The 13,709-nt window shown below is 41.0% G+C and overlaps 1 protein-coding gene across 2 annotated transcripts in view; it reads left to right on the forward strand.

Annotated features, from left to right (window-relative positions):
* MYOF (myoferlin) overlaps positions 1-13,709 on the forward strand; it is a 190,043-nt gene that overhangs the window by 30,896 nt on the left and 145,438 nt on the right. For both annotated transcript variants that reach the window (XM_064269568.1, XM_064269569.1), the window contains exons 2-3: positions 8,847-8,902; positions 11,204-11,295. In XM_064269568.1, coding sequence (XP_064125638.1) covers positions 8,847-8,902; positions 11,204-11,295 — 148 coding nt within the window. The remainder of the gene's footprint in view (positions 1-8,846; positions 8,903-11,203; positions 11,296-13,709) is intronic.

Consider the following 13,709-nt stretch of genomic DNA (forward strand, 5'->3'; position numbering starts at 1 on the left):
CTCTTTATGCCATGTATTAGGGTCTCTAGTGCTGATCCTGTTTTTCTTCTGTGATCTTCATAGTTTTTGGTTTTATATTTAGGTCTTTGATCCATTTTGAATTAGTTTTTGTGTATGATATGGGGCATGGATACTTATTATGGCTATTTTCTCAGGTGGATTGTCCCTTTAATCATTATATAATGACCTTCCTTGTCTTTTATGGTAGATTTTGTTTTAAAGTCTATTTTATCTGAGATTAGTATTACCACTCCCGCTCTTTTTTGGTTGCTGTTTGCTCGAGGTATTTTTTCCCCGTCCTTTGATTTTTAGTATATTTATGTCTTTGATTCTAAGGTATGTGTCCTATAGACAGCATATTGATGGGTACTGGTATTTTTTTTTTTTTTTTTTAATTTTTATTGTGCTCTAAGTGAAAGTTCACAAATCAGGTCAGTCTTTCACACAAAAACTTATATACACTTTGCTTCATACTCCCAGTGGCTCTCCCCTTAGTGAGACAGTTTGCTCTCTTCCTCCACTCTCTCTTTTTTGTGTCCATTCCACCAGCTTCTAACCGCCTCTACCTTCTCATCTCACTTCCAGACAGGTGATGCCAACATAGTCTCAAGTGTCCACCTGCTCCAAGAAGCTCACTCCTCACCAGCATCCCTCTCCATCCCATCATCCAGTCCAATCCCTGTCTGAAGAGCTGGCTTTGGGAATGGTTCCTGTCCTGGGCCAACAGAAGGTCTGGGGGCCATGACCACTGGGGTCCTTCTAGTCTCAGTCAGACCATTAAGTCTGGTCTTTTTACAAGAATTTGGGGTCTGCATCCCACTGCTCTCCTGCTCCCTCAGGGGTTCTCTGTTGTGTTCCCTGTCAGGGCGGTCATCGGTTGTAGCCAGACGCCATCTAGTTCTTCTGGTCTCAGGCTGATGTAGTCTCTGGTTTATGTGGACCTTTCTGTCTCTTGGGCTCACAATTACCTTGTGTCCTTGGTGTTCTTCATTCTCCTTTGACCCAGGTGGGTTGAGACCAATTGATGCATCTTAGATGGCTGCTTGCTAGCGTTTAAGACCCCAGATGCCACTCTCCTAAGTGGGGTGCAGAATGTTTTCTTAATAGATTTTATTATGCCAATTGACTTAGATGTCTCCTGAAACCATGGTCCCCAAACCCCACCCCTGCTATGCTGGCCTTCAAAGCATTCAGTTTATTTGGAATGGTTTAATCCAGTTGTACTGACCTCGCCTGTATTGTGTGCTGTCTTTTCCTTCACCTAAACTAGTTCTTAATTACTGTCTAGTTAGTGAATACTCCTCTCCCTCCCTCCATCCCTCCCTCCCCCCTCTCATAACCATCAAAGAATATTTTCTTCTCTGTTTAAACTATTTCTTGAGTTCCTTTAATAGTGATCTTATACAATATTTGTCCTTTTGCAGCTGACTAATTTCACTTAGCATAATGCCTTCCAGATTCCTCCATGTTATGAAATGTTCCACAGATTCATCACTGTTCTTTATTGATGTATAAAAAAAAAAATGTATAGTGTACCATTTTGTGCATATACCATAATTTATCTATCTATTCATCCGTTGTTGGGCACCTTGGTTGCTTTCATTTTTTGCTATTGTTAACAGTGCTACAGTGAACATGGTTGTGCCTATATCTGTTCATGTAAAGGCTCTTATTTCTCTAGGATATAGTCCAAGGAGTGGGATTGCTGGATCGTATGGTAGCTCTATTTCTAGCTTTTTAAGGAAGCGCCAAATCGATTTCCAAAGTGGTTGTACCATTTGACATTCCCACCAGCAGTGTAGAAGTGTTCCAGTCTCTCCACAACCTCGCCAACATTTACTATTATGTGTTTTTTGGATTAATGCCAGCCTTGTTGGAGTGAGATGAAATCTCATTGTAGTTTTGATTTGCATTTCTCTGATGGCTGATGATCGTGAGCATTTCCTCATGTATCTGTCAGCTACCTGAATGTCTTCTTTAGTGAAGTGTCTATTCATATCTTTTGCCCATTTTTTAATTGGGTTATTTGTCTTTTTGCCATTGAGTTTTTGCAGTATCATGTAGATTTTAGAGATCAGACGCTGATCGGAAATGTCATAGCTGAAAACTTTTTCCCAGTCTGTAGGTAGCCTTTTTACTCTTTTGGCGAAGTCTTTGGATGAGCATAGGTGCTTGATTTTTAGGAGGTTCCAGTTACCTAGTTTTTCTTCTGCATTGTTAGTAATGTTTTGTATACTGTTAATGCTGTGTATTAGGGCTCCTAACGTTGTCCCTATTTTTTCTTCCATGATCTTTATCGTTTTTGATTTTATATTTAGCCCTTTGATCCATTTTGAGTTCATTTTTGTGCTTGGTGTGAGGTATGGGTCTTTTTTCATTTTTTTGTAGATGGATATCCAGTTATGCCAGCACCATTTGTTAAAAAGACTGTCTTTTCCCCATTTAACTGCTTTGGGGCCTTTGTCAAATATCAACTGCTCATATGTGGATGGATTTATGTCTGGATTCTCAATTCTGTTCCATTGGTCCATGTATCTGTTGTTGTACCAGTACCAGGCTATTTTGACTACTGCGGCGGTATAATAGGTTCTAAAATCAGGTAGAGCAAGGCCTCCCACTTCGTTCTACAGTTTTTTTTTTAAATCAATTCTGTAATTTTGTGTCTGTTTATGGGTGCATTTAAGCCATTTGCATTCAGTGTAATTATTGATAGGTGTGAGTTTATTGCTGTCATTTTTTTTTTCTTTTTGTGATGCTGGTGTTTTTTTTTTTTTTGTCCTCTTCCTCTCCTGTGCTGAGTTCCTTTTGTTTGTGTATTTTTTTGTTTGTTTGTTTCTTTTGTTTTTGTAGATTTTGTTTCTATTGAGACTTCATGTTTTTCTTTTTTATTTCAATGAGTAGGTTTGTTAACTTTCTTTGTGGTTACCTTGAAATTTACCCTTATCTTCCTAAATTCAAATCAGTCTTTTATTAATTGATATCATCTTGACTTCCTCTCCATTTGAAAGTTCTACTCCTATACTGTTTATTTCTTCTTTCATTGTTCTTATATTTTTGCTACTTACAGATTGACCTTTCTTGTTCCCTGTTGTAAATCTTTTGGTTTTGTTTTATCCTCAAGAGTTCATTATCTATGTTAGTATCTGGCTGGTGCTGTCTTGCATCCTAGATTCAGGTTGTTATCTGATGTTGTTGGTTCTCTGAGGGACTCCCTTTAAAAATTCTTGTAAGTTTGATTTGATTTTTACGTATTCCCTTGATTTCTGTTTATCTGGAAATGTCCTAATTTCACCATCATATTCGAATGAGAGTTTTGTAGGATATTTTATTCTTGGTTGGCAATTTTTTCTTTCAAGGTTTTATTATGTTATACTATTCCCTTCTTGCCTGAGTGGTTTCTGCCAAGTAATCAGAGTTTAGTCTTATTGTTTCCCTTCTGTATATGACTCTTTGTTTTTCTTAAGCTGCTATCAGGATTCTTTGTCTTTGGTTTTAGCAAGTATGATTATGACGTGTTGTGGTGATTTTCTTTTTGGTTCTAACCTATATGGGGTTTGTTGAGCTTCCTGGATGGTCAGCTTTTTTTCATCTTTCATGATATTAGGGAAGTTTTCTGTCAGCATGTCTTCATTGATCCTCTCTGTATTTTTCATTTTCTCCCCCTGTTCTGGAACTCTGATCACATGCAAACTTTTGCTTTTGACTGTTTCGCACATTGTTCTCAGGGTTTCTTCATTTTTTTTTTGTTCTTTTCTCTGATTTTTTCCTCAAAGTGGTATTCAAGGATTTGTCTTCAATTTCTCTGATCCTGTCTTCCATTGTTTCAGATCTGCTCTTAAAACCTTCTGTCCATTTCTGAAATCTTGTTTATCTTTTGGATTTCTAATTGCTGTTTTTGTATGATTTCTGGTTGTTTGTTTATTTTGACATTTTGTTACTGTATTATTTCCCTGAATTCTTCCATTGTTTTGTCTGTCTTTTCCATGATTTTTTTCTGTATTTTCCATGGTTTTGTCTATTTTTTCCTTATTTTCCTTCATGTCTTACCCAGCACAACCCAGTGCCGTCGAGTCGACGTGTCTTAGCGAGCCCTAATATTAGAATTTTGAATTCCCTATCAGGTAGTTCCAGTGCCTTTCCTTCTACTGGAAGGTCATCTGGTGTTTTATTTCAGACACTTTCTGCAACCGTCTTGTCCTGTTTTTTTTTTTTTTTTTTCATATGTTTTGATACTGTCTGCTGTCTTCAGGACATTCAGGAATTATTTTCTTTGTTTACAGGTTGTAGATTTGTTTGTTTTGTCCTGCTTTTTTGTTTTATTTGGTTATGTCTGGGCAGGCGGGCTGAGCATGCTTTGTTGCTTGTTTATCCATAGGCACAGTACTTCTCACCACCTTGTCCAGGTGGGCAGGGCCAGTTGCTCAGCTGTGGTGCAGCAGAGCAGGTCTGGGTGCTGTGCCTCCTGTTGAGATCTCTGTGAAGTTGCCTTCCTGTACTCCCTGTTTGTCGTTCTTGGTGGCTGAGGTCCAAGATGGCAAGTCCATGCCGCATTAGCTGGTAGGGGACTTCCACTCTGTAGCTCTCCTCGTTCTCTGTTCTCTGTCCGTTCCTTATTCTACTCGGTGCTTGGTTGAGTTCTTTATCCCTTCATTTGACGCTTAGGGTTCCAGGATTGACATTTGTATCTGTTTTACTTAGTTTTTTGTGTCTTTCTTATAGAGGGACAGCGTGGTGCTTCTGTCTATAGCTCCATGTCGGCTCCACTGCCTCCAAAGGATTTTCGACAGCAGATATTTCACAAGTAGATCACCAGATCTTTCTTCTGAGGTGCCTCTGGCTAGACTCAAACCTCCAGCCTTTTGGTTAGCAGCTGTGGGTATTAACCATTTTCACCACCCTGGGACTCCAAACCCATTGCCATCGAGTCAATTCCAACTCACAGAGTAGAACTGCCCCATATGGTTTCCAAGGAGCAGTCAGTGTATATGAACTGCTGACCTTATGGAATGCCACCAAATGCTTAACCACTGTACCACCAGGGCTCCTACTGGCACATAGTGGGTGCTTAATAAATGTTTGATGATGAATGAATGAACAAGTGAAACTTTTCACACTGCCCAGCTGCTGGTTTTGGAACAATCTTGTCCCTACTGGGGGCAGAAAGGGTTAGTAGTACCAGGTTCAGCATTAAGATACCCTCATAGGGAGTCTTCCTTATACTATGTTTCTCAAGTCAATAATCAGGTTTGGAGTTCATTTTAAAGCCCTGCATTTTTCTATGGCTTCCCTGGAGCCCCTGTTCCTGCCTTGGTTCCCTGCCTGGAGTTTTGGGGATTTGGCGACTGGAATTTTGCTTCAATGCAATCCTGTAGTCATCCAAGTCCTACCCTAAAGCCCCGTGCCCGGTTTCTGCAAATTATTTGCTGCCTTCTCCTGGCTTCACCTATTTGCTGGGACCTCTGGTCTCAAGGGCCGGGTTCACTTCTTCCTGGACCAATTCTCCACTCATCAAGCCCTGGTTATGACAGCAAGGGCAGTAATGAAATGGAAGAGGGAGATTTGTGGTACCATTTCATGCTTGTCGAATGCAGGGATTCCTAACCTTTTTCAAGATTAACTTGCTTGAGGATCTAACAAGGGCAGTAAACCCTCTTCCCAGAAAAATTCACAAATGCAACATTGTGTGTGTTTGAGCAAATAGTCTTTGGGGAGTTTCTGAATACCCTGAAACCTGTCCATGGACTCTCCTACAGACACCGCCCTGAGGTATCAAGCCCACTGTATATATTATATATATGTATCTTTACCCAACATTTGCAACAGCTTCCAATGAGGCAGTGTGGTGTGGTGGTGCGCACACACACACACACACACACGCACCAGTTTTAGAGCCAGGAAGATGTAGTTACAAATTCTGGCTCTGTTTCCTTTTTAGCTGTGTGACCTTAGGGAAGTTAACTAACTTCCCTTAGCTTCTTTACCTGTAAAATGGGGATGAGAATGCTTACCTTACAGGGTTGTTGTAAAGATAAAAGACACTGCAGTAGAATACACAGCCTAGCACCTATAGATGATTATTTAGAGGGAGCCGATACAGATTTTAGCAGTCCCTGGGTGGCACAAACAGTTAAGCACTCAGCTACTAAATGAAAGATTGGTGGTCGAATCCCCCAAGAAGCACCTGGGAAGAAAGGCCTGTCGATCTGCTTCTGAAATGACATGGCCTTGAAAACTCTATTGGGCAGTTCTACTCTGCAACTCATGGGGTCTCCATGAGCCAGAAGTGACTTGGCAGCCACTGTGTCTTTTGTTGTTGTTGTTGCTGTTATAAATTATGAATAAAGCCATTTTGTCTAGTTCTGTTAAGTTAAAGGTCCCTTTGCATTGCTCCTCTTTCTCTCAAGAGCACTTTCTGCTACCATAACCAGAGAGGAAGATCCAACGTTTACGCCGGATAAGGGAGAGGTGGGTGGGGTCATTATGGAAGTGTGGGAAGGGAAATTTCAAGAAGCTTCTATGTGACGTCAGAATCAGATCCAGTGAGGGGCCCTGTAGGGCACGGAGAAAGACCACATCAGAACTAGCCAGTATACTTTCAGGCACAAGCTGATGAGTAGGGTCATGCTGGAGCTTAAAAAGGGAAGTTAGGGTATCTGAGCCCACTCAAGTGGAAAAGTTAATGCTTAGCAGAGTGAGGGTAATGATTCATGGCTGTGCTATGCTGAGGGCTTGGAAGATTGAGGTGGTTAGTCCCACAGCCAGCGTGTGCTGAGAGCCAACGCAACATGACATTCGGCTGAATCAATCCCACTGCCTCCTACGTTCCCCAGCAGTAGAGGGGAAGCGGTGCGCAGGAGTGGTTTGAAGTGTGGCCACAGGTGGTCAGACTACCGGGGTTCAAAAACTTGACCCTAACTAATTGGGTGACTTTGAATACAATACTTAACTTCTCAGTTTCCTTAGAAAACTATGAAAGGGGGGTGAAAATAACATATATTTCTCAGACTATTAAGCGGGCAGTGGTGGTTCAGTGGAATAATTCTTGCCTTCCACGTGGGAGACCTGGGATCAATTCCCAGCCAGTTCACTTCAACGGCAGCCACCGCTGGTCTGTTGATGAAGGCTTGGGTGTTGCTGTGATGCTGAGCAGGTTTCAGCATAGCTTCCAGACTAAAACAGACTGGGAAGAAAGGCCTGACGATCTACTTCTGGAAATCAGCCAGTGAACACACGCATCACAACGGTCTGGCCCCGTTATGTATGGGGTCGTCATGAGTCGGGGACTGACTTGACCACAGCTAATAACGATAGGGTTTTTAAGGAGATTAAAAAAACAAAACAACAACAAAAAAACTAAACTTGTTGCCATCAAGTCGATTCCAACTCATGGTGATCCCCTGTGTTACAGAGTAGAGCTGAGCTCCGTAGTGTTTTTTTGGCTGTAATGTTTTCGTCTTTTTTTTAATTGTGCTTTAAGTGCAAGTTTACAATTCGAGTCAGTTTCTCATACAAAAACTTATACACATATTGTTGCTCTCCCTACAATGTGACAGCACACTTCTTCTCTCCACCCTGTGTTTCCTGTGTCCATTCAACCAGCCCCTGTCCTTCTGCCTTCCCATCTCACCTCCAGACAGGAGCTGCCCACATAGTCTCATGTGTCTACTTGAGCTAAGAAGCACACTCCTCACCAGTATCATTTTATGTCTCATAGTTCAGTCTAATTTGGCTGTAATCTTTTGTAGAAGCAAATCACCAGGCACCTCCAGGTAGGTTTGAACCACCAACCTTTAGGTTAGTAGTCAGGTACAAACTGTGCTACCCAGGGACCCTTAAAGAGATTAGACAGCATTTTTAATGACTGTATAATGCTTACAAAGCATTTTCTACTCAAATACTAGCTTTTATTTTGGTATTTGGGGACTTAGTGACCCAAGAGAAGCCCTTGGAGTCACTTGAAGGACAACCCAGATTAACAATTACTCAGCTAGGTAGGTGTACTGTGCAGTCCTACTCATAGAGAGGAGGACCTTGTGGGCCAGGACTAAGGGAAATCCCAAATTCTCTGTCAGCTCCGGAAAGGGCTCTTCTACTGACAACCTTGTACCAAGGCCTGAAGGATGGAGTCAAGCTGAAACTTCAACTGCTTGGAGTCCAGGTCCTTCTCTTATTGTACTCAGAGGCAGTGTAGACTTCAGAGCCGTATTCCAGATCAAAATCAGGGTGCCACTGTCATGTGTGAGCTCAGCAACACTTAACAACTTTGTGCTCATCTGTAAAAGGGGATTTCTGCAACAACTCAAAGGGTAGCTTCTTTGGCTTCTTTCTGCTCTGAACTGCAGACACAGAGGCCCTGAGTATCCTTGGTATGCAGAGGCCCACAGCATTTCTGTGACCTTGAATTGGCCCCTTCCTTAACTCCTTGTAGACCTGAGGGTGAGAAAAAAGTTTTAGTCCAAAAAAATGCTGCTCAGTTTGGAAAACTTTGATTCAGGAAGCCCCTGCCCTAGGCAGATGAATGGGGAAAAGTGGGTACACGGTAAAACCACACCAGTTGCCGCCAAGTCAATTTGACTCATAGCGACCCCAGTGTGTCAGAGTAGAACTGTGCTCCGCAGGGTTTTCAACGGCTGATTTTTCACAAGTAGGTTGCCAGGTGGGGCCTCTGGGTGGACTCAAACCTCCAACCTTTGGGCTAACAGTATAGCACGTTAACTGTTTACACCACTCAAGGACCCTGGGCACATAGTTAGACCCTCAGTACATATTCTTGGAATGCCTAAATGAATAATACATTAAAAAATAATATTTTTAATTGATTGATATCTCTTATTTTTTATTTGCAGATGAGAAAAAGAAAACAAAGAAAGTTGATAATGAGCTCAACCCAGTCTGGAATGAGGTGACTTCATTGTTCTTTCAACTTCATTTCAATGAATAAGCTACATCTGATTGTTCCATCTTTGGGTCAGAGGCTAACTCTTCCCTTTGGAAGGGGAATCTCTGCATTTTGCTCCCACCCTCTCCACCTACCCTTATGCCCGCAAAGAGAGCAGAGTAATTCAAGGAGATATAACATACCAATGACCATCTCCTGTACAGTAGTGGTGTGGTGTGCAGAGTCAGGACCAGGAGTGAGAAGGGTTGATACCAGCCCTGGTGCAGCTATGAACTTGCTGTGTGACCTTGATCTGGTTAATTTGCTTCTCTGGACATGTCTGTTAAGCAAGAGGTAGGACTAGACCATATCCAGAGTCCCAGAAGGAAAATTCCATGATTAAAAACACTTCTGCAAGTGACTAATCAAGACTGTATTGTGTGATACTTTGTCTTGTTGAGTATAATGACATTTATTGTTTTGTATGTTGATAAAAGTAATATATACTTGATATAGAAATTTTGAGAACTTCAGATAAGCATAAAAAATTACCTTTGGACACACTATTCAGAAGGAACTACTGTTAACATCTGGGTTATATCAAAAAATGTTTTTTGAATGAATATACATAATAAAATATGATGTCTTAAATGAAAACTAGTATCTAATAGCAAATGCGGTTTCGTATCCTGTTTTTCCTTACTCTTCTATCCTGAGCTTATACTCAGATCATTCAATTCAAGTGTTTGTAATGACTGTGTAATACTGCATGGAAGAGAGGTAACATACCTTATTTACCTCCCTCCACTGTTGACTTTATATCTACTTTGTAAGTAGTTTAGCTTGTTATATATTCATAGAGAGATGAAAATTTTAATTCTTTCCACTAAATAGGATTTTCCAGCTCTGACTAATTTTCTCAAAGTTGATGACCAGCCCCTTTGTTTTTTTCAAAAGCCAGGTCCCAGTTCCCTGGATAAGAGCAGTAATAAACGTCTTTGCTATTGTCACCCAGTCACCTAGCTGTGAAAACTTCCTCTGCATAGATTGCAAACCGTTCCCCCTCCCTGCAGTTTCAGTATTTCTAGATAATAAAGACTATACCTTATATTTGATGAGGTAATTACAAAAAACTCGGAATGCCTTTCTAGAAAGCTCTGCTGGCCTCACGTAGCCTGAGAGGGAATGCCGCTTCTCTAATTTCAGAGAAACCCATAACAATCAGCTGTACCCTCAGCTCTGTGAGTGCAAGAGGCCTGTCTGATCTCCTGTGGGTTCCTAGTATCTCACACAGAACTCCAAGAATAAAAAAAATACGCGTGCGCATGTTTATTGCCTTAGGGTTTTGAGTAATCCTAAAATGTCTCTTTATATTTGAGCTCAATTGATCTGGTTGAGGAATTAAGGACAGAGAGGTATATGGTCCCGTGAGCAGGCCGGTGCTCCTCGGGGCAGCATCCATCTTCCTCCGTTTTGCTTCCAATGTGTATTTTTTCCTCATACTGCAAATGTATTTATAAAGTAAACCTCCCAATTGCTGTTTACGATCTACACCAAACCCAAATGTAATGCCAACCCCCAAACCCATTGGGATTGGTGGATATGTTCTAATATCAGCTCGGAAATGCATTTTCCATCCATTCCAAACCCATCACGAGGAGTATAAAATCATTATTATATGCTGGTTACCTATCTGTTACATAATCAGTCAAAGGCATCAGTGGTGCTATGCTGATCTTTTCTTGCATTTTGCCATTAGAAAGTAATTTATTATATTAAAATGGGGGACTGAGAAAGGTCAGCTGACTACAGCACTGATCACAATGAGGCTTAAAGTAAGATGCTGATGCATTTTAGAAAAAGTTTTCTTGGATTATTAATTTCCTTTATTTGATAATAACATGGTTAAGAAAAGCAAATCATTTTAAAATGCCATTGTAGAAAGCATTTTTACATATTAAAAAAAAAAACAAACAAACCCAGTTGCCATGGAGTCAATTCCGACCCATGGTGTTTTATTCTTACATGATTGTGGTTGGTATTAAGTCCAGTTCTCTGATGGAGAGGGAGAGGTTTTGGTGACTTGTCTAAAGCCACAGAGCCTAGAAAATAGGAATCCAGAGCCTCTAAGTCAGGTTTGTTTTCCCACACCCTTCAGCTGCCTCCAGGTTTAACATTTAATCACTTCTGTCTAACTACAGAATTGAGTAATTGAAAAGATTGTCATTTGTAAAGATGATGACCCAACTTGCTGAACTGGTACATCTTTTTATATTCCCTGATTTTCTAACAGCCATTTTGTTTTCATAACCTTTATGTGAACAGATTTTGGAGTTCGACTTGAGGGGTATACCACTGGACATTTCCTCTTCCCTTGGGATTGTTGTGAAAGATTTTGAGACAATTGGACAAAATAAGTAAGTTGCTTTCAACTGTTTGTCTCATTTTACGTATTATCTTACTGTTATTTATTTTGTAGAAGAATCTCATTTTTAGTAATAGGTAATAACACTTCCAGTATAATTGTGCTTTCATTTGATGTCCTCCCCACCATCTTCTCAGTAAGTGTTGGATGGCGCTAGTCAATGACAGTGCGTTTTCCCAGTGACTGCTGTATTCAAAAGAGGCTGCAAACACTGAGCCACCACCGCTAGTCTGTCCAATTTAGCAGCAATGGTAAAACCTACTTACACTCCGGCAGTTTCTTTATTAACTTTACATGGACATCCTACCCCTTGTGGACTATCTGAACTGTAGCCATATTGGACACAACCAAAATAGTTTCTTTTTCTGATTATGCGTGGCACATACATATCTCGTTCAAGTTCTACTTCCAGCCCCATTTCCATTTTAGTGTCTCACTGGCCTTTCAAACCCAATAGACCTAAACCAGAAGCCTCATCTTACTGCCTGCATGAGTTTCAAAGAGGGGAAGGGTTCTTTTCAAGGGTTGTCCCCTTGGAGAAAGCTGGGGATTTCCCAGACAGAGCTCCATGTGATAGAATGAACTTTGTAAATTCACCCCAGTCCTGGAACTGGAATTGGGCTTTGTAGATTCAGAACTCAGTCTTAGGATACAGTTTCAAACTAACCAAGCTCACAAGAGACTGATATTTAAAACCAGGATTCCTACTTGTTATTTTCCAATGGAACTCAGTTGCCTGGTGGGAGGGGATTCCTACCCTCTGATCAATGAATTACCTCTTCTTTAAGCCAGTATGACACAGGAAGCCAAGTTATGCTGTATCCTTGATTGTAAAATATCATTAATCATAAGATGCACTATTGGATTATTAACAGTGTGGTGCGTGGGGTAAGAAGCCTGTTATTTAATGTCCACATCAATTGTATGAAGCATCCCAATTTTCAGCAGTGCTAATACATTTTAAAATGTATGTCTTAGCCTCAGGCACATTTGGTATAATCAGAAGGCTACAGTGAGCAATAAATCAGAATGAATTGGTTGAGGTAGGCTGACCATATGCCCTGATTTGCCTGGGACAGTCCTGGCTTACTGTTCCAGCACAATTATTAATAACGCCCCTTTTACTTGGTTTGGGCAATAAATTTGGTAGGTGGCCACACTAGTCATTGGACTTTTCTGCTTAATGGTGTCAGACTCAGAGAGCCTGGACAGTGCTTTGCTAGTTCTGCCCACTTTTGCCTCTGATGAGATCCTTTTTTCCATGCTTCCATTGCTGACCAATGCCCCTTGTGACTGATGTGATTTTTCCTAAGCTATATAAATACATTCCAGCAAGTTCTGGTTCCACTCCCTTGGACTGAAAGCCATTCTTGCTTTTAAGGTTACTTAGCATATCTTGGTAACCCTGGTGGCCTAGTGGTTAAGTGCTACGGCTGCTAACCAAAAGGTCAGCAGTTCAGATCCACCAGGGGCTCCTTGGAAACTCTATGGAGCAGTTCTGCTCTGTCCTATAGGGTTGCAGTGAGTCAGAATAGACTTGATGGCAGTGGGTTTGGTTTTGCATATCTTTGCTTTGAACCATCATCTGATTCTCTACTCCCACACCCCAACTCCCAGATGACAGTCTTATTTCCCATTTTTCAAAGTTCTGGCGAAGAGGGTAGTAGGGCCTCACTGTGACCTCCCATATGTTACTAATTATAGTTCCTTCTCTGCTTTCCTCTTTCTGCGAATGGTATATTCTAGATTAGTGCGCTCCAGTATAAATACAGTGCAGGCCACATAGGTAATTTAAAATTTTCTAGTAGCCACATTAAAAAGAAAAATATGAAATTAATTGTAATACTATATTTTATTTAACCCAGTATATCCAAAATATTATCATTTGAACATGTAATCAGTATCTTAAAATTACTGAGGTATTACACATTCATTTTTTTTTTTCTTACTAAGACTTCGAAATCTGGTGTGCATTTTACAGCTATAGCACATCTCAGTTCAGACCAGCTACATTTCAGGTGCTCCCTAGCCGTGTGTGACTAGTGATTTCTCTGTTGGACAGCACAGTTCTAGACCCCTGGTCTCAAAACCTTAGGCATCCCTGGATCCTCTTTCTTTCTCATCTTGTCCAACCAGGCACCAATCTTACTTTGTCTTCCTTTCTGTTGTCTGGGGATGGGTCAGGGTGATGCCTGTGATGACACCGAGGGTTGTCCTCTGAAGAAAGTCAGAGGAGGAGGCCTTGCCAGACAGGTCCCCAGGGATAGAACAACCTCTGTGAATTTATCCCAATCCTGGATCTGGACTTTGACTTTGTAAATTCAGAACCTAGTCTTAGGATACTGATTCAAACTAGCCAAGTTCACAAGAGACTGATGTTTAACACTAGAATGGGTGTCATGTGTT

The sequence above is a fragment of the Loxodonta africana genome, chromosome 16 (genome assembly GCF_030014295.1).
Source record: "Loxodonta africana isolate mLoxAfr1 chromosome 16, mLoxAfr1.hap2, whole genome shotgun sequence".
NCBI classification, from domain to species: Eukaryota; Metazoa; Chordata; class Mammalia; order Proboscidea; family Elephantidae; genus Loxodonta; species Loxodonta africana.